The 18,526-nt window shown below is 37.3% G+C and overlaps 1 protein-coding gene across 2 annotated transcripts in view; it reads left to right on the top strand.

The window, feature by feature from the left end:
• RBM25 (RNA binding motif protein 25) overlaps positions 1-18,526 on the top strand; it is an 87,449-nt gene that overhangs the window by 45,906 nt on the left and 23,017 nt on the right. For both annotated transcript variants that reach the window (XM_036913283.2, XM_036913284.2), the window contains 3 exons: positions 13,644-13,829; positions 15,141-15,194; positions 15,447-15,530. In XM_036913283.2, the coding sequence (XP_036769178.1) occupies positions 13,644-13,829; positions 15,141-15,194; positions 15,447-15,530 (324 nt within the window). The remainder of the gene's footprint in view (positions 1-13,643; positions 13,830-15,140; positions 15,195-15,446; positions 15,531-18,526) is intronic.

Below are 18,526 nucleotides of genomic sequence, written 5' to 3'. Positions count from 1 at the left end.
GCATATGAAAGATGCTCCACATTGCTAATCATTAGGGAAATGCAAGTAAAACCACAAAAAGATACCACCTCACACCAGTTACGATGGCCAACATCGAAAAACAAGGAACAACAAATGCTGGCGAGGATGTGGAGAGAGAGGAACCCTCCTACACTGCTGTTGGGAATGTAAATTAGTTCAACCATTGTGCAAAGCAGTATGGAGGTTCCTCAAAAAACTAAAAATAGAAATACCATTTCCCCCAGGAATTCTGGTTCTAGGCATTTACCCAAAGGAACAAAATATCACATTCAAAAGGACATATGCATCCTTATGTTTATCGCAGCACTATTTACAACAGCGAAGAAATGGAAACAACCTAAGTGTCCATCAGTAGGTGAAGAGATACAGAAACACAATGGAGTATTATTCAGCCATCAAAAGGAAACAAATCCTAGCATTTGCAACAACATGGATGGAGCTAGAGGGTATTATGCTCAATGAAATAAGCCTAGTGGAGAAAGACAGGTACCAAATGATTTCCCTCATTTGTGGAGTATAACAATGAAACAGAACTGAAGGAACAAAACAGCAGCAGACTCAGACTCAAGAACGAAGTTGCAATTACCTAGGGGTTGGGTAGAGTGGGTGGGGAGGGAGGGATAAGGGGATTGATTGGTATTATGATTGCTACCCATGGTGTGTGGGTGTAATGGGGAAGACAGTGTAGCAGAGGGAAAACAAGTAGTGACTCTGTCGCATCTTATTACACTCATGGAGAGTAACTTCAGTGGGGTATGGGGGGGGACTTGATTATATGGGTGAATAGTAACCACAATGTTTTTCATGTGAAACCTTCATAAGAATGTATATCAGTGATGCGTTTATGAAAAAAAAACTCCCTGCCGCAAGAGTTTCCAAGTTCTTGCTGTATAACTGTATTCTTACCTAAAATCATGGACTCTGTCTTCAAACTTTTATGTAATTACTTGGGACTCTTGTTTTAAAAAAACTGTTTAAACATCTGTTCAGGAACTTTAATTTATAGTATTTGATTGTACTCTTAAGCATGAAGTAAAGCACTTCATTATATATTTAGATTAAAGGAAATGCACAAATTGTTTCTTATTTAATTCGTATCACCATAAGTGAGAAGAACCACAATTTGAGTTGTATAATGAAAGCCACCTCCAATAAAAAGTTATAAAAATGAAATTGAAAAAAAATGAATGAAATTTAAAAATTTAACAGACATGATATCTGGGTGCAGTTGGCATGGTGCCCAAGGTACTTGGAGTCACAAATCAAATATATTTTCCTGGAATGTCAATTATATTTAACAATATGGGTTAAAAAAAGAGTGGCAATTCTATAAGATAAAAAAATTTTTTCAAATACTCTAAGCAAATAATAACTTCATTGTTGTGTACATTGCAGATTTGTCATTTTTCAAGATAAAATATGATAGGGTACTTGTTCTTTATGCTTTATTGTTGACTTGGAAAAATTTAGAAATCAGTGTCTTCAGGTGGATGATATAGGAGGATAAGACATTGAGAATCATGTTTATTACTTTTTTTAGGTGTGAATAATTATTTTATTCATTACTTTATTTCAGTGACTCCTAGCTAGAAAAAAAGCAACAGTGGTATAATTCTGACTAAAAAAGAAACATGAGTTTGTCTAGAGTTAGAGTGAGGTATTTTGTCCTGACTCAGAATTTTAAGATAAATTATATACTTTGTCTAACAGCTTGAATGAACATTTTTATTTACATTGTGCAGAATTTGTTTGACCTTTAGCCAAAGTATGTTATTTGAAATAGTCATGCTGATCTACTCCATGCCCTGTTGCTTTCTGGATGCTCAGTTTCAGCAATAGCAGTATAGGAGTAGAGACATATGCTTGATTGTCACAGTTTGACATTGTTAACTACACATTCAAGAATGAACTCCGACGTTGAAAGTATATATAATCTCTGAAAATAGCCACTTGCATTAGATTTAATTGAAGACAGATGCTACAGGCAGGAACATCTTCACAGCTTTGCCTCGAAATTAGTCTGGTTGAGTCTACATATTCTCATAAGGAAGAGCTCTTAATGTGCTTAAGTTCCTAAAGACGTTCTTGCTTTGGACTCTGGAAGTCAAAGAGTGAGACTTACAAGAGCTGTTTCCCAACTTTACCACCAGTAGCTTCACTACTGAAGCTTTTAATGTCTCTGCAAAGACACAAATAAATAGGTGGGCCACACTAACATTTCAGATATTCAGTAGACTTCTGTGATCTTATACTTCTAAACCCTTCACCTTTGGCTGCTCAGTTACTAATTGAATGTGCTGTCTGTTTCTAAGGTAGAAGAAGAAAGTGAAAACTGCATTTGCTTAAGGTTGAGGACCCAGAGGTGGAGCTTAACTTTTGACCAAAAATAACTTTTTCTTCCATGATCGATATGGTTATTTTTGTTTTTCTTACATTTACTGTCAGTTAAGAGATTTTGGGTTATTAGCTTTTTCTTCTAAAACTTACATTTCTGTACAGATCGATCAGGAGGCTATAGTCATTTGCAAAGGTAGTTTGAATTAGTTTATTGCAATGCTTTATTTCTAATTTAGGTAGACAAGCTGTACTAATATTTAAAGATGTTTTAGGATGGTGGAGATAGGGAATTTAGATGCTATGAGTATTTTTAAATTAGTAGCCCTTTAGATTTATAACCCTACTACCCTTAAGCTTGGAAAAGCATGGAGAGTTAAAAAGTTCATAAAAAAGAATTTAGAATGTAGGGAAAATGGTAAAGGCAAACTAGTATTCTCAAAGTGCATTTCATAATAAAAAATTTAAGTCTCAACAACTGAGGGTTTGGGTTGAAATAACTGTGCATTTCAAGACCTACGCTTTCAGTGACATTGCTGGAGGGCGGGTTCTATCATTTAAAACCTGTGGAAAAGCACAGTATCATGGAAGGGATTTTAGTGAAACCTGAACAGAGACCTTAGTTTGATAAATTATTGATTTCAAGTAAGAAAGAAACACATCCAGACAATACAGTTTGTGATATTTTTGGTAAATAATTATAACATTTAATTACAGTCCATGGGTAAAGAAAGCATCTTACATGCATACAAGATGTGAAGTAGGAAGTTGGCTACAAGAAGATTGGCTGAAGAGGCAGGTTTGAGAAAGTAAGAATCTCAAGGGTGAAGTTTTTTTAAAATTTTTGTATCATTGATCTACAATTACGTGAATGACATTATGGTTACTAGACTCCCCCCATCATCAAGTCCCCAGCACATCACCCATTACAGTCACTGTCCATCAGCGTAGTAAGATGCTATAGAATCACTATTTGTGTTCTCTGTGTTGTACAGTGCTCCCCATGCCAACCCCTACATTATGTTTGCTAATCCTAATGCCTCTTTTTCCCCTTTGTCCCTCCCTTCCCACCCATCCTCCGCAGTCCCTTTCCCTTTGGTGACTGTTAGTCCATTCTTGGGTTCTGTGAGTCTGCTGCTGTTTAGTTCCTTCTGTTTTTGTCTTTGTTCATATACTCCACAGATGAGTGAAATCATTTGATACTTGTCTTTCTCCACCTGGCTTATTTCACTGAGCATAATACCCTCTAGCTCCATCCATGTTGTTGCAAATAGTGGGATTTGTTTTCTTATGGCTGAATAATATTCAATTGTGTATATGTCCAACATCTTTATCCATTCATCTACTGATGGACACTTAGTTTGCTTCCATTTCTTGGCTATTGTAAATAGTGCTGCAATAAACAGGGGTGCATATGTCTTTTTGAAACTGAGCTGCTGCATTCTTAGGGTAAATTCCTAGAAGTGGAATACCTGGGAGAAATGGTATTTCTATTTTTAGTTTTTTGAGGAACCTTCATACTGCTTTCCACAGTGGTTGAACTAATTTACCCCAGCAGCAGTGTAGGAGGGTTGTCCTTTCTCCACATCCTCACCAGCATTTGTTGTTCCTTGTTTTTTGTTTGTTGGCCATCGTAACTGGTGTGAGCTGGTATCTTCTTGTGGTTTTAATTGCATTTCCCTGATGATTAGCAATGTGGAGCATCTTTCATATGCCTGTTGGCCATCTGAATGTCTTCCTTGGAGAAGTGTCTGTTCAAATCATCCGCCCATTTTTTGTTTTTTTTTTGCTATAATTAATCTATAAATACATGAGGAACATTATGTTTACTGGACACCCCCCATCATCAAGTCCCCAGCACATGACCCATTACAGGCACTGTCCATCAGTGTAGTAAGATGCTATAGAATCACTAATTGTCTTCTCTGTGTTGCACAGCCCTCTCCATGACGCCCCCCCCCACATTATACATGCTATTCGTAATGCCCCCTTTCTTTTTCCACCCCCCTTATCCCTCCCTTCCCACCCATCCTCCCCAGTCCCTTTCCCTTTGGTAACTGTTAGTCCATTCTTGGGTTCTGTGATTCTGCTGCTGTTTTGTTCCTTCAGTTTTTCTTTGTTCTTATACTCCACATATGAGTGAAATCCTTTGGTACTTGTCTTTCTCTGCCTGGCTTATTTCACTGAGCAAAATACCCTCTACCTCCATCCATGTTGTTGCAAATGGTAGGACCTGTTTTTTCCTTATGGCTGAATAATATTCCATTGTGTATATGTATCACATCTTCTTTCTCCATTCATCTACTGATGGACACTTAGGTTGCTTCCATTTCTTGGCTATTGTAAATAGTGCTGCGATACACATAGGGGTACATCTGTCTTTTTCAAACTGGGCTGCTGCATTCTTAGGGTTAATTTCTAGAAGTGGAATTTCTGGGTCAAATGGTATTTCTGTTTTGAGCTGCTTAAGGAACCTCCATACTGCTTTCCACAATGGTTGAACTAATTTACATTCCCACCAGCAGTGGTGGAGGGTTCCCCTTTCTCCACAACCTCACCAACAGTGGTTGTTTGTCTTTTGGATGGTGGCGATCCTTACTGATGTGAGGTGATATCTCATTGTGGTTTTAATTTGCGTTTCTCTGATGACTAGCGATGTGGAGCATCTTTTCATGTGCCTGTTGGCCACCTGAATTTCTTCTTTGGAGAACTGTCCAGATCCTCTGCCCATTTTTTAATTGGATTATTTACTTTTTGTTTGTTGAGATGTGTGAGCTCTTTATATATTTTGGATGTCAAACCTTTATCAGATCTTTAATTTATGAATATATTCTCTGATATTGTCGGATGCTTTTTTGTTCTCTTGGTGGTGTCCTTTGCTGTACAGAAGCTTTTCAGCTTGATGTAGTCCCACTTGTTCATTTCTGCTTTTCCTTCTCTTGCCCAAGGAGATGTGTTCAGGAAAAAGTTGCTAATGTTTATATTTAAGAGCTTTATGCCTATGTTTTCTTCTAAGAGTTTTATGTTTTCATGACTTACATTCAGGTGTTTGATCCATTTGGAGTTTACTTTTGTGTATGGGGTTAGACAATGATCCAGTTTCATTCTCTTACATGTAGCTGTCCAGTTTTGCCAACACCAGCTGTTGAAGAGCCTGTCAATTCCCCACTGTATGTCCAAGGCTCCTTTATCATATATTAATTGAGCATATATCTTTGAGTTAATGTCTGGTGTCTCTATTCTGTTCCAGTGGTCTGTGGGTCTGTTCTTGTGCCAGTACCAAATTGTCTTGATTACTGTGGCTTTGTAGTAGAGTTTGAAGTTGGGGAGTCAGATCCCCCCCACTTTATTCTTCCTTCTCTGGATTGCTTTGGGTATTCAGGGTCGTCGGTGGCTCCATATGAATTTTTGAACTATTTGTTCCAGTTCGTTGAAGAATGCTGTTGGTAATTTGGTAGGGATTGCACTGAATCTGTATATTGCTTTGGGCAGCGTCACCATTTTGATGATATTAATTCTTCCTACCGAAGAGCATGGGATGAGTCTTCGTTTGTGAGTGTCCTCTTTAATTTCTCTTAAGAGTGTCTTGTAGTTTTCTTGGTATAGGTCTCTTTCACTTCCTTGGTTAAGTTTATTCCTAGGTATTTTATTCTTTTTGATGCAATTGTGAATGGAATTATTTTACTGATTTCTCTGTTAGTTCATCGTTAGTGTATAGGAAAGCCACAGATTTCTGCATATTAATTTTGTATCCCGCAACTTTGCTGAATGGAGATACTAGTTCTAGTAGTTTTGGAGTGGAGTCTTTATTGTTTTTTACATACAGTATCATTTCATCTGCAAATAGTGACAGTTTGACTTCTTCTTTACCAATCTGGAAGCCTTGTATTTTGTTGTTTTCTCAGATTATCGTGGCTAGGTCCTCCAGTACTATGTTAAATAATAGTGGGAAGAGTTGGCCATCTCTGTCTTGTTCCTGATCTTAGGTGAAAAGCTTTCAGCTTCTCTCTGTTAAGTGTGATGTTGGCTGTGGGTCTGTCATATATGGCCTTTATTATGTTGAGGTACTTGTCCTCTGTACCCATTTTGCTGAGAGTTTTTATCATGAGTGGATGTTGTATTTTGTCGAATGCTTTTTCAGCATCTATGGAGATGATCATGTGGTTTTTGTCCTTTTTGTTGATGTGGTGGATGATGTTATTGGATTTTCGAATGTTGTACCATCCTTGCATCCCTGAGATGAATCCCACTTGGTCATGGTGTGTGATCCTCTTGATATATTTTTGAATTCGGTTTGGTAATATTTTGTTGAGTATTTTTGTGTCTATGTTCATCAGGGATATTGGTCTGTAATTTTCTTTTTTTTATGTTGTCTTTGCCTGGTTTTGGTATCAGAGTGATGCTGGCTTCATAGAATGAATTTGGAAGTATTCCCTTCTCTTCTATTTTTTGGAAAACCTTACGGAGAATGTATTATGTCTTTCCTCTATGTCTGATAAAATTCAGCGGTGAATTGGGGATTTTGTTCTTAGTTTTTTGATTACCTATTCAATGTCGTTGCTGGTATTTGATGTGTTTAGATTTTCTATTTCTTCCTTGGTCAGTCTTGGGAGGTTGTATTTTTCTAGAACGTTGTCCATTTCTTCTAGGTTATGCAGTTTGTTAGCATATGGATTTTCATAGTATTCTCTAATAATTTGTATTTCTCTGTGGTCCGTCATGATTTTTCCTTCTTTTTTATGATTCTGTTTATGTGTGTAGACTCTGTTTTTTCTCTTAGTAAGTGTTGCTTGGGGTTTATCTATTTTGTTTATTTTCTCAAAGAACCACCTTTTGATTTCATTGATTTTTTTGTATTGTTTTATTCTTCTAAATTTTATTAATTTTTTTCTCTGATCTTTCTTATGTCCCTCCTTCTCCTGACTGTTGAGACTCATTTGTTCTTCTGTTTCCAGTTTCAATAATTGTGACTTTAGACTATTCATTTGGGATTGTTCTTCCTTCTTTAAATAGGCCTGGATTGTTATATACGTTCCTCTTAGAACTGCCTATGCTGCGTTCAACAGAAGTTGGGGCTTTGTGCTATTGTTTTCATTTGTCTCTGTATATTGCTTCATCTCTGTTCTACTTTGGTCATTGTTCCATTGATTATTTAGGAGCAGGTTGTTAAGCCTCCATGTGTTTGTGAGTCTTTTTGCTTTCTTTGTACAATTTATTTCTAGTTTTATACCTTTGTGATCTGAGAAGTTGGTTGGTACAATTTCAGTCTTTTTGAATTTACTGATGCTCTTTTCGTGGGCTAGTATGTGGTCTATTCTGGAAAATGTTGCATATGTACTTTAGAAGAATGTGTATCTTGCTGCTTTTGGGTGTAGAGTTCTGTAGATGTCTATTAGGTCCATCTGTTCTAGTGTGTTGTTCAATGCCTCTGTGTCCTACTTATTTTCTGTCTGGTGGATCTGTCCTTCAGAGTGAGTGGTGTGTGGAGTCTCCTAAAATGAATGCATTGCATTCTATTTCCTCCTTTAATTCTGTTAGTATTTGCTTCACACATGTTGGTGCTCCTGTATTGGGTGCATATATATTTACAATGGTTATATCCTCTTGTTGGACTGCCCCTTTTATCATTATGCAATGTCCTTCTTTATCTATTGTTACTTTCTTTTTATGTCTATTTTGTCTAATACAACTATGGCAACACCTGCTTTTTTCTCTCTATTGCTTGCATGAAATATCTTTTTCCATCCCTTCACTTTTAGTCTGTGCGTTTGAGGTGAGTCTCTTGTAAGCAGCATATAAGTGGATCTTGCTTTTTTATCCATTCTATTATTCTGTCTTTTGATCGGTGCATTCAGTCCATTTACATTTAGGGTGATTACCGATAGCTGTGTACTTATTGTCGTTGAAGGCTTTGGAGTCGTGGTTACCAAAGGTTCAAGGGTATGTTCTTTAGTATCTAATCGTCTAAGTTAACTCTCTTATTAAGCTTTTATAAACACAGTCTGGTACTTCTTTATTTCTCTCCCTTATTCATCCTCCTCCATTCTTTCTATCTTAGGTGTTTTATTCTCTACTCTTTGTTTTTCCTTTGACTGGTTTGTGGATAGTTGATTTTATTTTTTGCCTTTAGTTCGTATTTGGTTCTTCTGCTTTCTTTGCTTTGATTTTATTTTCTGTGGTGACATCTGTTTAGCCTTAGGAGTTCTTCCATCTAGAGCAGTCCCTTTAGAATATCCTGTATAGGTGATTTGTAGAAGGCAAATTCCCTCAACTTTTTCTTTTTTGGAAATTGTTTAATCACTCTTTCAAACTTAAATGATAATTGCTCTGGATACAGTGTTCTTGGTTCAAGGTCCTTCTGTTTCTTTGCATTAAATATATCAAGCCATTCTCTTCTGGCCTGTAAGGTTTCTTTCAAGAAGTCTGATGATAGCCTGATGGGTTTTCTTTTGCAGGTGATCTTTTTTCTCTCTCTAGCTGCCTTTAATACTCTGTCCTTGTTCTTGATCTTTTCCATTTTAATTATTACATGTCTTAATGTTGTCCTCCTTTGGTCCCTTGTGTTGGGAGATCTTTGGGCCTCCATGGTTTTAGAGACTATTTCCTTCCCCAGCTTGGGGAATTTTTCAGCAATTTCTTCAAAGACACTATCTCTTTTCCTCTCTCTTCTTTGGTACCCCTATAATGTGAATATTGTTCTGTTTGGATTGGTCACAGAATTCTCTCAGTATTCTTTCATTCTTTGATATCCTTTTATCTCTCTCTGCCTTATCTTCTCTGTTTTGCTGTTCGCTGATTTCTATTCCATTAACAGTGTCTTGCACCTTGGTCAGTCTGCTCTTAAGACCTTCTATCAACTGTTTCATTTCTGTTACCTCCCTCCAGACTTCATCCCTTAGCTCTTGCATGTTTCTCTGCAGGTCGAGTAGGCTGGTTATGACTTTTATTTTGAATTCTTTTTCAGGGATATTGGTTATATCTGTATCACCAGGCCCTCTCTTTCTGGTTGTCTGAGTGATTTTTGACTGGACCAGATTCTTCTTCCTTTTCATGGAGAGAGAAGTGGTCCCGGGCAGGTAGCACATGTGTCAGTTGGGAGAACAAAGTCTTCCTGCTTGCTGGTTGCCTTGCCCTTCTCTGTTGCCTGTGCTGTCTACCCGCACCCCAGGAGTAGTCTCTGGGATAATCTCCTGAGCTGCTGTTTTCGGGGCAGTCCTCGGCGTAGTCTTGGGCCCTCCGGGGGATCGCAGATGTGCCAGGTGTGTTCTTTGGCTAGAATGGCGCCCCTTCATGCCTTCTGGACCTTGCTCTGGCTTCTGCTACCTGTGCCATTTACCTGCACATTGGGCGCAGTCTCTGGGGTAATCTCCTGAGGTGCTGTGTGCGGGGTGTCCCTCAGGATAACTTAGGGCCCTGTGGGGGTTGCAGACATGCTGGGTGTGTTCTGCGAGAACGGTGCCCCTTCCTGCCTACCGGACACTGCTCCGGCTTCCTTTGCTGGGAGCTGCATGCCAGCGGCAGCCTCTGTGGCTGTCCCAGTTCGCTGCATGCTGGGAGAAGACTCTGTGTTGTTGCTGTGGGCAGGGCTGTTCTCTGGCAGCTGTGGCGGATCAGCTGGTTTGCTTGCAGCGCTGGCTGTGGGGAATGAATGGCATGCTGCTTATCACCTGAGGGGCTTTGAGGCTGCGTTAAGCCCCAGAGGGTTAGGGTGCCTGAAGTACCACAACATTCCCAGCCTAGTAGGCTGAGTGTGCTGGGTCAATTTTGTCCAGCTGTTACGCCCTTGTCCCTTTAAGACTTTTAAAAAGCCCCTCTTTTCTTTTGTCCCAGGGAAACCCCCTGTGGGGACCTGCTCGGAGTCTCCATCTCGGATTTTACTTTTCTGTTTCTCTAATATCTAGTACACCATGCAATCTGTGTCTCTGCTCCCGGTGCAGATTACTAGGGCTGGATATTTAGTAGTCCTGTGCTTCCACTCCCCTCCCTCCTGAGTCTGATTCTTTTTCTCCCACTGGTGTCCTGGGATTGAGGGAGTGCTTGGGTCCCTCTGCGTCACGGTTTGTATCTGACCCTTTTCATGAGATGCTGAGTTCTCGCAGATGTAGATGTAGCCTGACTGGTGTACTGTATCTTCTGGTCTCTCTTTTAGGAATAGTTGTATTTGTTGTATTTTCAAAAATATGTATGATTTCGGTAGAGATTTCCACTGCCCTACTCACACCACCATCTTGAGCCCCTCCTCTCAGGGTTTAGTTTTATAGTACCATATAAACATTGAAGTTATCTGTATTGTAGCCTTCTCTTGTATAATGTTAACTTCTTAAAGGCAGGGCTATTTCTTTTTTCACTTTTGAGTTTTTGCAATCTAGCATAGTATCTTGCATATAGCAGGCAGCTAAGAATTTGTTGAGCAAAGTTATTTAAGAAAGAAGTGCTGTTAAGTATCCATTGCAGGTAGCTTTCAGCATGCTAGGAGTTGAGTTATGAAGTCACTGCTGGGTTATATTAAGGAGTCACAAGGCATGAAACTCATGTTGAATACAGTTGCATGTGTACTGACCAAAGCTGGCATTTATGCAGAAGAGCATATTCCTTGTTTTTATTTGAAATGTACATAGTATATGCTTACCAAGTAAAATGAGAAATATTTGGGGGTATATGTGTATAGATGATTTTGATACACATGCATTTTTATCTTGTTGCTTCTTTGTCATACTTTTCTACCTTCCCACGTTTGAAGAAGAGAGTTGTGCATAACTTGAAATTATTCAGTTTTGAGGTCATTCTCTAAATTTTGAAGTCGATCAATTCTTTAGCTAGGAGAATTAGAATAAAAGTAAGAAAGAAGAACAGTTGCAAATTAGAAGCCAGTGTTTTTAAAAAAATATTTTATTAAAGTGTTATTGATATACACTCTTATGAAGGTTTCACATGAAAAAACAATGTGGTTACTACATTTACCCATATTATCAAGTTCCCACCCATACCCCACTGTAGTCACTGTCCATCAGTGCAGCAAGATGCCACAGATCCACTATGTGCCTTCTGTGTGCTACACTGTTCTCCCCGTGATCCCCCACACCATGTGTACTAAACATAATACCCCTCAGTCCCCTTCTCCCTCCCTTCCCACCTGCCCTCCCACAACCCTCCCCTTTGGTAACCACTAGTTCCTTCTTGGAGTCTCTGAGTCTGCTGCTATTTTGTTCCTTCAGTTTTGCTTCATTGTTATACTCCACCAATGAGGGAAATCATTTGGCACTTGTCTTTCTCTGCCTGGCTTATTTCACTGAGCATAAAGTCTTCCAGCTCCATCCATGTTATTGCAAATGGTAGGATTTGTTTCTTTCTTATGGTTGAATAGTATTCCATTGTGTATATGTACCACATCTTCTTTATCCATCCATCTATTGATGAACACTTAGGTTGCTTCCATATCTTGGCTATTGTAAAAAGTGCTGCGATAAATGTAGGGGTGCATATGTCTTTTTTGAATCTGAGAACTTGTATTCTTTGGGTAAATTCCAAGGAGTGGGATTCCCAGGTCAAATGGTATTTCTATTTTTAGTTTTTTGAGGAACCTCCATATTGCTTTCCACAATGGTTGAACTAGTTTACATTCCCATCAGCAGTGTAGGAGGCGTCCCTATCCTCTGCATCCTCGCCAGCATTTGTTGTTCTTAGTCTTTTCTATGCTGTCCATTCTTACTGGTGTGAGGTGATATCTCATTGTGGTTTTAATGTGCATTTCCCTCATATTAGTGATGTGGAGCATCTTTTCATGTGTCTGTTGGCCATCTGAGTTTCTTCTTTGGAGAACTGTCTCTTCATATTCTTTGCCCATTTTTTAGTCAGTTAATTTGCTTTTTGAGTGTTGAGACACATAAGTTCTTTATGTACTTTGGATGTTAACCCCTTGTCCAATATTTCATTTATAAATATATTCTCCCATTCTGTAGGATGCCTTTTTGTTCTGTTGATGGTGTCCTTTGCCATACAGAAACTTTTTACTTTGATGTAGTCCCATGAGTTCATTTTTGCTTTTGTTTCCCTTGCCTGAGGAGATGCGGTCAGGAAAAAGTTGCTTATGCTTATGTTTAGGAGATTTTTGCCTATGTTGTCTTATAAGAGTTTTATGGTTTCATGACTTACATTCAAGTCTTTAATCCATTTTGAGTTTACTTTTGTGTATGGGGTTAAAGAATAATCCAGTTTCATTCTCTTGCATGTAGCTGTCCAGTTTTGCCAACACCAGCTGTTGAAGGGACTGTCATTTCCCCATTGTATGTCCATGGCTCCTTTATCATATATTAATTGACCACATATGGTTGGGTTTATATCAGGGCTCCCTAGTCTGTTCCATTGGTCTATGCTGTTCTTGTGCCTGTACCAACTTGTCTTGATTACTGTGGCTTTGTAGTAGAGCTTGAAGTTGGGGAGCATAATCCCCCCAGGTTTATTTTTCCTAGAAGCGAGTGATTTTTACACAGGAACAAAATTAATCTTGATTTCTTCTAAAAACCAATAGTGTTCTGTTAATACTTACTTGTAAGAAACATTACAACATGAATTTTGTGTTATTGTCTTTTATAATGTTACACATGTAAGTCATGGGGAGAAAGACTTGTATTTAGAGTGGATTCTTTCTTAGTGTATTAAGTACATCCTTTTGTATATTTCCACTTTATAAAATTGTAGAAAGCTTGGGGTGGGAATGGGGATGGGGAAGAAGCCATCTTTTCAGTCCCTGACCTATGTGATGCTTGCATTTTGTTGTATATGGCTCTCCGGTAATTTTCACCCCCTTAACCTAAAGAAGCTTTTGTTTATTTTAAATGGTAGGTATCATAGTGCACTTTTTTTTTCACAAAAATCATATTTTTCTTTTCGTTCCCAGAAAATTAAACTTAGAACAGTTCATTGAGTTAGTTGTTTAGTAAGCATTTTTAGTTTTTGCCAGTCTTAGCAAGACCATCTGAAAAATTGTGAAAGCTTTCCAGTTGTGTAGTTTGCTAGTCCTGTGATTTAATCTTTCAGTTGCTATATTTTAAAGATCAGAATATTAGCTATCAATGGAAAAAAAGAAAAGGAAAATGATGAGGTAGTATCTAAGGAATAAAAAAATTAAAGAATTTAAGTTTAGTTTTGTGAGGTTAAGAATAAAACCACATCTGCACTTAATAGGATTGTTGAGATGTTCTAAAGAAAATATGTTTGTGTACTAAGTCTTGGCTTTAGACTGATTTTTCTCCCTCCCTCCCTGAATTTGGCCTTTTTCTTTTTTTAAGAATGCCAGGCCAGAAACTGTCACTAATGATGACGAGGAAGCCTTAGATGAAGAAACAAAGAGAAGAGATCAGATGATCAAAGGGGCCATTGAAGTTTTAATACGGGAATACTCCAGTGAGCTCAATGCCCCCTCACAAGAATCTGACTCTCACCCCAGGAAGAAGAAGAAGGAAAAGAAGGAGGACGTATGTGTATTACTGATTTCTGACAACAGAGTCATTTCTACAGTTTACTTTTTATTGTCTCACTCTTGTACTTTCATTATGTTTTAACTTTTGAGGGGACAATAGGTTGATAAGCTGTTATGAAAATATATTGTTCAGTTTGACTGTTGTACTAACTTCCTCGTTTTTTTACCAAAGCATTTCTGCTTTGTGTATTTGAAATGCATTGGCATGGAAGCTTGAGCTTTTCTGTCGATTCAAATTAAATAAGAAAAATTTAAGTGATGAGTAGGAACTGATATTAAGGGGCAAATAAGTGTTTTTGGTTTTGGTTTTGGCTGTTTTGGCCATGAAGGGGCTGGCTTTGTTTTACCTTACTCTGTATTTGTTGTTTTTCTGTCTCTGCTCCAAGCAGGATACCAGGTCTCTCATTCACTGAGGATTTTCTCCCATTTCTTAATTTGTAGCTGCTTTTCCTTATATCCATGGCACATTTCCCCGTCATGGACAATAATTTTGTTGAACTAACTGGAAGATGATGAAAAGAGCAGCACAAGATGAAACACTCCTTCCCAGTGTATTATGTTATCATCATTCTTTGTCATAAGCTAACTGAACAGTAGGGAGTCCAGGTTGAACGAAAATGTTGGGTTTTATACTCATTTCTTTTGTTGAAGCTTAGAGAAATTATAGGGAGCACTCTTTAAAAATGTTGAAGTATTTTATTTGCATGGAATGTATTTGCCATGAAAAAGTACCAAAAAATATACATAGTGGCTTAATAGCAAATGGTAATTAGAGTTCATATTATTTTGGATGTCATTGCCTTATTAGGCTATTTTCAATATTCTTTGTGGCCAAATACATTTTTATTACTTGGCTAGTTCTTCCTCATGTAGTCATTAAAAACCTGTCTAGTGAAGTGCCAATCATTGGGAATTATAATTGGTGGAATCTGTCAGGTATAGGGTAATTGAGACCTATAGAATTTGTTCCTCTTACTCCATTAATAGGAATGAAGAAAGTAAGTAGACTTACTTGTTTTGATATGGATTAGGAGAAAAGGATCAAAGAAATGCTTCTATGTGGCAGAAATGAGTAAATTTTGTTGGTGTGATTTTTTTTGCTGCATCTTAGAGGGAATCAAGGAAACCTTGTGGATGTGAGACCCAGAGAGTAAAATCTTTTTTATCAAGTAATTTGAAATCAAGAATTTATCACAGAAATTTGCACTGCTTATAGTATAGATATGGAGAGCATTGCTTTGCAGAGTAATGTAAGCTCTTTGTTAGTTGGTTTCTTTTTTAAAAATCTTTGTTGATTTTTTCGCAGATATTTCGCAGATTTCCAGTGGCCCCACTGATCCCTTATCCACTCATCACTAAGGTTCGTTCACATTGTAAGCTTTAACAATAATCGTGTTTACTAACTAATTGCCAGGTTTGTGATACTTGTCCATCAGATTTTTCACTATGTAACTTGGAACACTAGATTTACTATGTAAGTTATATTTATTTATTTATTTATTCCTGTCTTTTAAGACCCGCATAGAATAACTAACCTTTAATTTTCATCTCTTTTTATTGATGTAGGTGAATCTTTATGCATTCATTGCTCTCTCTCCCCTTTGTCTTCTAGGAGGATATAAATGCTATAGAAATGGAAGAGGACAAAAGAGACCTGATATCCCGAGAGATCAGCAAATTCAGAGACACACACAAGGTAGTATTCTTACTTGTTCACTTGATACCAATCTAGACTTTTTACAGAATCCAAAGCAAACAGACAAAAAAAAAAATCAACCTTACATTAGAATGTGAGTTTAAATGCTTTTTATAGGTTTAATTACTATTTAGATAGAAACCAGGAAACAAGATCAATATCATATTAAAGTGGTCCTTGACATGTTGTACTTAGTTTTTTCAGTTACTGACTACTCTGCAGTCATCTCACTTTAACATGAATAAAAGCTAATTTTATTTTTAGATTTTGAGATAGACATCAACGTCAGAATTAAATTAGACTTTAGATTCAAGGGGGCAGCAGGATAACATACACTGTAGTGTATTTCTGGGGGCAGTTATTTAACTTAATCTTAGGAAAATCTTTTCTTTAAAGCTGAGATTAAAATTTAAGATTTATATTTGTATAGATTTAAGTTGAGAGGGGGAGATTTTAAAAAGTAGGCCAGTGGTTACCAGACTTACCAAATTTTAGATGCATGGAAGAACTGTAAATTCCCATAAAGCTAATCTATTCATTGACCCCCACCATTATGATAGAGATCATATGGTGACTAATGCAAGATGAAACTCTCAGCTTGGAAAGTAACAAGGAATAGGATGTAAGTATGAGCTTCTGTTTTTTACTATATTTATGGATGCCCCCTCAGAAAAATATGCAAAGGGGTAACTGGCTTGGATTATGGGTATTTCTGCATAGTAAATCCCACTCACGAGTTTTGCCTATTGAAAGCTTCTCTCAGTGACAGTGCATCTGTGAATGTTTGCTGGTGTTGAAGGTGATGCTTATGGACAGTGAAATGCAAACACTGCATGAAATGTATTTTGATGTTAGAAATAATAAAGATGTTACTGGTTGTTACTCATAAGACTGAGTGACTTTTAACTCAGTGAAATGTTATGTGTTTGGTTTTTTCTTTTCTTTTTATTCTTTCTCACTGCTTTCAAAATCCCAAGTTGACAGTTAATGGCATTGAACTACAGCTTTTGAACAGTTATCCAGATGCCCAGCCCTAGCTCACATACACAGTGCTTTTTCAGGAATTAAGTATGTCTAAAAGCACAAATGTAGTTCTCCCAAATTAATTTTGAGAGTTAAAAAGGTAGTCTGTGGAAAGTCATTTAGAGAAATACTTTTGGTTAGGTTCAATACTCAAATTCAGGGTCTGAGTAAGCTTGAAAATGGTATACAGTTGTGTGTGTGGTTTACCCCGTGGTTATTTGTTAAACCCTGTCATGTCATTGTTAAAATACGAGGAAATTGTGCTTTTAAAAAATTCAATATATACTTGCTTCAGAGTTTGAGAAGTTGTCAGACATTTGACACTCTTAGACTTATTTCATTGTTGGGGGAATGTTTGAATTTCCAAAATGTGCTTTAAAAAAAAAATTAAACAGTTATTTTTATTGGGTGGTATGGTTAAAGGGGATGTTTGAAACTAGTATAAAAAATGAGCTCAGTGAACCTTTGCATGTTTTGGTATGAGTTTATTAAATAACCACAGACTGTCAGGGTTATCAGCGTCGCAGGGGGCGTCCATTTACAGCACGGACGAGTCTGAAGAGAGAATAAGGTAAGATTTTAATTTTTTTTCTGTCCTTTCCTCTCCATTATTTCACTACTTTCCTACGTCTTTTTAGACTCACTTCATTTCCTTTTTCTTCAGTCTTTGTCTTAAAATATGTATGTGTGTGTGTGTGTGTATCTATTGCTGCCTATATCATCTTGAAGAAATACATTTAGTATGGACCACATTCACTCACTTTTTCATTTACTTGCACAAAACTTTTGAAATGAGTTCTGAAACAAACTATTACTTAAATGGAGCTATACACCTATGAAATAAGTAGTACAGTGAGTAAGCAAGAGCAGAAAAATTAAGGAATTCTACAACAGAAATTATTATTGGAACACCTAAAATAATCTGTAAGTATCTATTATCAGAAATAAACAAATTTCTTTAAAAGTGTATGACACTGAGGTAAGTTTTACATAGTCTACCCTCATTTTCCAAAATAAACTTATATTCCATTAGAACTGTTTCAGAAATTAGAATTTGCCCCTTTACGTAGCTTTCAGTTCTGTCCTCTTCCTATCATTTCTTTTCCCTTCCCTTTGTAATTTCAATGTATTCAGTATTGGCTTTGCCTGCACTCTACTTTGATACAGACTGGCACAGCAGCTGAATATATTGATTCCTCATGCATTAGCTTTGCTTTCATAATCCTCTATCAGTTCTCTGATCCATGAGCAGGAGAAAAAGAGTATAACAGGTAAGACTGCCTTTTTAAAGTTGTTTTAAATGCTTTACATGACTGAGAAAAGAAAAAAAATTGCACATTTTATTGTTGCAGTTTAAATTTCATTTCCGTGACAACTAAACATGGACCTGAAGGGATAAATGTGTTTTGTTTTGTTTTTTGTTTTGTTTTGTTTTTCCTGTTTGGGGTATTTTTTTTCTGAGTTTGTATAGAGACCGTGTGGTGCACTGGTAATCTTGTCAGGGTACAAACTTGGTCTCATTTTGTTATTTGGTTTATTTGTGAACCATGTACTTGCTCTTCCTCCCAGAAACATAGCTTATAGGCAAGGTTAATCCAGTGTTGGCGATCCGTGTCCTAACACAGCACCTGTAAGTTAATACACGATCGTTCCTTCCAAGGATGGATTTATCACTGTTGATAAATTTTTATTGTCTTAGAGGCATAATGGGTATAAAAGTATGTTGCTTTTAAAATTAAGTTATATGAAAATATTATGAATATGTATATTTTTGCTTGGAATGAGTGATTTTTCAAACTTTCTGTATTTGGTGGGCTGTCCAGCTTGTAATGGTAGGGTAAATGGTTCTGTAGGTAATAGAGCAGATCTTGGCTGAACTCAGTTTGTCTTTTGGAGGGTGGACAAACCAGAGGAAGATTGTTTAGTTTGTATTACAGTGAACTGACTCTCCTCTCCCACCTCCTCTTTAAAAC

The sequence above is a fragment of the Manis pentadactyla genome, chromosome 11 (assembly GCF_030020395.1).
Source record: "Manis pentadactyla isolate mManPen7 chromosome 11, mManPen7.hap1, whole genome shotgun sequence".
In the NCBI taxonomy this organism is placed as follows: Eukaryota; Metazoa; Chordata; class Mammalia; order Pholidota; family Manidae; genus Manis; species Manis pentadactyla.
This window is presented reverse-complemented; position numbering and strand designations above follow the sequence as displayed.